Below are 5,684 nucleotides of genomic sequence, written 5' to 3'. Positions count from 1 at the left end.
GCAAAACACATATCTCCCAAATAGCTATAAAAGGGAGATAATTGATCAATTGTAAGGACACGAAACACTATTAGAATATACTTTGGTTTACTTGTTTTTCTCACTAAAATTCCATTTTTTGGTTAAACAAATTGGTTTTGTTACCGGGAATTTGATAATCTATTTTCTTTTCGCTTAACTTTCCTTGTTGCATCAACTATGTCGAACAACAATGACAACATTCAAGGAAACCAAGAAACCAAACAAACCAACAACTTCAGAGAGACCCTCAGGATAATAACACACTAATTATTTAACCACGAGGCTCTCCTCGGCGATCTCGTGAAGGCACTCCTGATGGATCTCATACAGATGGACATGCTCAATTCAAAAATGTTGAAGCTATGGATGAGGCTTTGCAAAAACTTATTACCGCACAGGTCAATAAAGCCGTTCAGGCCTTGGTTATCTAGTTACCTGCTGCACCACCCACACCTACTCCAAATAACAATACTCTGGAGAACCTTCGTTTCGAGCTTGTTAATTTAGGTAGCGGTGGAACCCCCAGTGAATCGCAAGAGGGAGAACCAAGTAATTTAGTTAATTCATATTTGCAAAATTTAGTACTAACATTACAGAAACAGCTCAAGAAGCAAAGTGACCGCATAGAGCAAATACCCGGGGTGCCGCACATAATCAAAGGGGTAGATATGGATAAATATTCTCAACAACCTTGGAAGCAAAATGTTGCTCCCCTTCCAATTTCAAAGAAATTCAAAATGTCTAATAATCCAAAATACGATGGAACAACAGACCCACGAGATCACATGACTGCATTCACAACAGGCGTAAAAGGCAACGATTTGACTAAGCAGGAGATTGAATCAGTATTAGTCAAAAAAATTGGTGAAACACTCACCAAGGGTGCATTAACATGGTATTCTCTTTTACCCGAAAATTCTATAAACTCTTTTGCTGAGCTTGCAGATTCTTTCATTAAAGCACACTCGAGAGCTCAAAAAGTCGAATAAAGAATGAAATATATTTTCAAGATCAAGAAAGGGGACTCGGAATTGCTTAGAGAATTCGTAGACAGGTTCCAACGTGAAAGAATGACCTTACCTCGTGTACCTGATAATTGGGCAGCTATAGCTTTCACAAGCAACTTGAATGATAAAATCTCGGAAGCTACGAGGAGACTCAAGGAAAACCTTCGTAAATTCCCAGCTATAACGTGGAATGATGTTTATAACAGGTATAGCACGAAGCTGAGGATCAGAGAAGATACTGTTCTACGATTTCAAAAAGAAGAAAAGGTAAGTTCGAGACGTGCGAAGACCGAAAAAAGATCTGGTAAAAATAGGTACGAGCCGTATATGGGACCTGCGGGAAAAGACTCACGGTCAAATCAGGACAATCAAAGGTATGATCACAGATTAAGGAATAGAGAATCAGGTTCTTCATCAAGATTTAGGAACGATCGAAACAACTATGAGTCACGAGATGATGATAAAAACTTAAAAGCAAGATTCGGTGGTTATAATTTTAACGTCAGCACCTCTGAGCTCGTAGCTGTTTTTAGAAGCATGGGTGATAAGGTTCGATGGCCAAAAGAAATGAGATCGAATCCAAACAAGCGCAACCCTGATCATTGGTGCGAGTTTCATAATGATCACATGCATAAAACAGCAAACTGCAAATTTTTACAAAGTGAAGTTGATCATTTATTGAAACAAGGATATCTTATTGAGTTGTTCAGTGAGAAAGGTAAGCAAGCTTACATGAAGAACAAGCAGGAACCTCCAAAACCACCTTCCCCTAAAAGAACTGTCAATGTTATAAGTGGGGGTGAAGACATTAATGGTATATCATATACTACAACTAACAAAATTTCCAAAGTTACAATTACCCAAAAGAAACGGGTGCGGCATATCTTAGAGGAAGACAACATTACATTCAATGATGCAGATGCAGATGTCGTATTAACCCTTCATAACGATGCACTGGTAATATCTCTAATTGTATATGATGCTAATGTAAAACGAGTCTTGATTGATCCAGGTAGTTCCATGAACATTATTTTACTAAGAGTATTAAGTGAGATGAAAGCTGAAGATAAAGTAATACCAAAGGCGCATACTCTATCTGTATTTGATAATTCTAGTGTTGTGACGAAAGGAAAAGTAACACTCACCACATTCGCTGAAGGAGTCGACAAAGATACAAAGTTCCAGGTAATAAATATGGAGATAGCTTACAAAATGATCCTTGGGAGACCATGAATCCACGAGATGGACGCAGTTCCTTCAACCTTGCATCAAGTTATCAAATTTCCGTCGCCATGGGAAATTTGTCAAATTCGTGGAGATCAACATACATCCAGGATTATCAACTCCGTTGCTGATACAAGCACGAGAAATGAAGAAAAATAACAATCACAGAAGGCAGTTGAGGACACCACAACACAAACCTCAACAGAATAGGGGCAAACAGATGTAGATTCAAAGCCTGATACCATTCAAGAACTAGAAGAGAATAAAAATATCAAAACAACGATAGAGGAATTAGAGCCTATTGTGTTATTTGCTCAATGCCTGATAAGAAAGTCTACGTTGGGGCCAATCTTAGCCAAGGCATGAAAGGTAAGTTAATTGAATTTTTGAAAACTAACGTGCACTACTTTGCTTGGTCCCACTCTGACATAACGGGGATACCACCGGAGGTGATGGCTCACAAATTAAATGAAGACCCATCATACCCTCCTGTCAAGCAAAAGGAAAGAAAGCAAGGAACTTTCAAGAATCAGGTGATTCAAGAAGAATCCAAAAATTGCTAAAAATTGGTTCCATTCGTGAGGTGAAGTATCCTAACTGGTTAGCTAATACTGTTGTAGTTCCAAAGAAGAACGGTAAGTGGCGGGTTTGTGTAGATTACACAGATCTTAATAAAGCCTGCCCTACATATTCTTTTCCACTGCCACACATAGATCAATTGATTGATGCAAGTGCAGGTCATGAGCTATTAAGTTTTTTAGATGCATATTCAGGTTATAATCAGATTAAAATGGATCCGGGAGATGAAGAAAAAACTTCATTCATAACAGACAGGGGGACTTACTGTTATAAAGTAATGCCCTTTGGTCTAAAGAATGCAGGTGCAACGTATCAGAGGTTAGTTACCAAAATGTTTCAAGAGAATTTAGGAAAAACTATGGAAGTGTATATAGATGATATGCTTGTTAAAACTCAATATTCAAAAGATCACATATTACACTTATCTGACACATTTTCAATTTTGAGCAAATTTAATATGAAGTTAAATCCCGAGAAATGTGCATTTGATGTTGCATCGGGTAAGTTTTTGGGTTTTCTTGTTTCTAACTGTGGTATTGAAGTGAATCCTACACAGATTAAGGCCATTGAAGAAATCCCTGATATAATTTCAAACAAGAAATAAGTTCAAAGATTAACAGGGAGAATTGCAGCTTTGGGAAGATTCATTTCTAAATCATCAGAGAAGTGCTTTAAATTCTTCTCAGCCCTAAAAAAGCAGGATCATTTTGAATGGAATGAGGAATTTCAGCAAGCACTCAGGAATTTGAAAACATACTTATGAAAACCACATTTGCTGGCAAAACCAAAGGCTGGGGAAAGACTACTCATTTACCTTGCTGTTTCGGAAGTAGCGGTAAGTGTTGTTTTGGTCCGGGAAGAACAATGTAAACAATCCCCCATCTATTATGTTAGTAAATCTTTGTTAGATGTGGAGACGCGGTATCCTCAATTAGAAAAACTTGCACTCGCATTAATCATGGCATCTAGGAAGTTAAGACCTTACTTTCAGTGTCATCCTATTGCTGCAGTAACTGCCTACCCTTTACGTAATATATTACATAAGCATGAGTTATCAGGTAGGTTGGCTAAGTGGGCTATAGAGTTAAGTGAATACGAAATCACGTACTAACTTAGAACTGCTATAAAATCACAAGTGTTAGCTGATTTCGTGGCTGATTTTAGCCAGGGGATGCAATTAGAAGCAGAGAAAGAATTACAGGTGTTCAATGGAGCTAACCCGGGAACTTGGACTTTATTCACTGATGGTTCATCTAAATTAAAAGGTGCAGGTTTAGGGATTGTTTTGGTACCACCTACGGGTGAAACCATTCGACAAGCTATTAAATATCATTCTATAACTAACAATGAGGCGAAGTATGAGGCTGTAATTGCAGGTCTAGAATTGGCATGAGAACTTGGCATAAATCAGATTATAATCAAAAGTGATTCACAACTCGTGGTTAATCAAATGCTGGGGACTTATACAGCCAAGGAAGCGAGGATGCAACAATATTTAGAAAATGTACGGGAATTGATAAAGCAATTTCAAACCTAGAAAGTTATACAAATAACCAGTGGATGTAAATGTTGAAGCGGACGCCCTAGCTAATCTCGCATCTGCGGCTGATGTGGCAAGTGATGCAAACGCCTTAGTTATACATTTATTTCATTCAGTTCTCGACCCTAATAAGAATGAGGTAAATTTTAATAATTTAACTTGGGATTGGAGGAATGAGATTATAGCTTTTTTGCAGTATGGTACCATCCCTAATGATAAGAAAAAAGCTCATGCGCTTCAAAAAAAGGCTGCTCGGTACTACTTAAAGCAAGGCAATCTCTATCGTAAAATGTTCGGTGGTCCCTTAGCAAGATGCCTCGGACCTTCGCAAACGGAGTATGTAATGAGAGAAATACACGAAGGGCATTGCGGGAATCACGCAGGTGAAAGATCACTAGTAAGAACCTTAATTAGGGCAGGTTATTACTGGCCTAAAATGGAAGAAGAAGCAGAAAGTTTCTTGGCCAAATGTGATAAATGTCAAAGGTACGGTAACAATATACATAGACCTGCAGAGTTATTACATCCGGTCATCGCGCCGTGGCCATTTATGAAATGGGGAATGGATATCGTAGGTCCATTATCACAAGCAAAAGGACATGTAAAAGTTTTGCTCGTACTCACTGATTATTTTACTAAATGGGTAGAGGCAGGAGCATTCAAACAGGTGCGAGAAAAGGAAGTCAAAGATTTTATTTGGCAGAATATCATATGCCGATTCGGTGTACCAAAGGAGATCATATGTGATAATGGACCTCAGTTTATAGGAGCTCAAATCACGGAATTCCTTCAATGTTGGCAAATTAAAAGGATTACATCTACGCCTTATCATCCGGTGGGTAATAGGCAAGTAGAATCAACAAATAAAGTCATTATCAACAATTTAAAAAAATGATTAAAAGAGTCAAAAGGGAATTGGCCAGAAGTGCTACCTGGTGTTTTATGGGCATATCGTACAACGGCAAAAACAAGTACGGGAGAAATACCATTTTCGTTGGTTTATAGAGCAGAAGCTTTAATTCCCATTGAGATAAGGGAGCCAAGTACAAGGTTCATGCTGGCAACAGAAGAGTCCAATGACAAGGAGATGCGTTTAAATCTTGATTTACTCGAAGGAAGGAGAGAAGCTGCACTAATAAGAATGGTAGCACAGAAGCAGGTCATAGAACGATACTACAATAGGAAAGCACGACTCAGGTTCTTCAAAATTGGGGACTTCGTGCTTAAAAAGGGTTTTCAATCTACAAAGGCAGCTAATGCTGGTAAATTAAGTCCAACATGGGAAGGACCCTATAGAGTTCGTGATATTGCAG

General features: G+C 38.4%; 1 protein-coding gene across 1 annotated transcript; it reads left to right on the top strand.

The window, feature by feature from the left end:
• The first annotated feature begins 1,013 nt into the window (after positions 1-1,013).
• Positions 1,014-2,261, top strand: LOC138885909 (uncharacterized). The gene has a single exon (XM_070166909.1). It carries the CDS (start codon positions 1,014-1,016, stop codon positions 2,259-2,261), a length of 1,248 nt encoding a protein of 415 aa, XP_070023010.1.
• The last annotated feature ends 3,423 nt before the right edge of the window (positions 2,262-5,684 follow it).

Source organism: Nicotiana sylvestris, chromosome 2, assembly GCF_000393655.2.
Source record: "Nicotiana sylvestris chromosome 2, ASM39365v2, whole genome shotgun sequence".
In the NCBI taxonomy this organism is placed as follows: domain Eukaryota; kingdom Viridiplantae; phylum Streptophyta; class Magnoliopsida; order Solanales; family Solanaceae; genus Nicotiana; species Nicotiana sylvestris.
The sequence above is the reverse complement of the archived record's forward strand: the minus strand, read 5'-3'. Positions and strand labels throughout refer to the sequence as shown.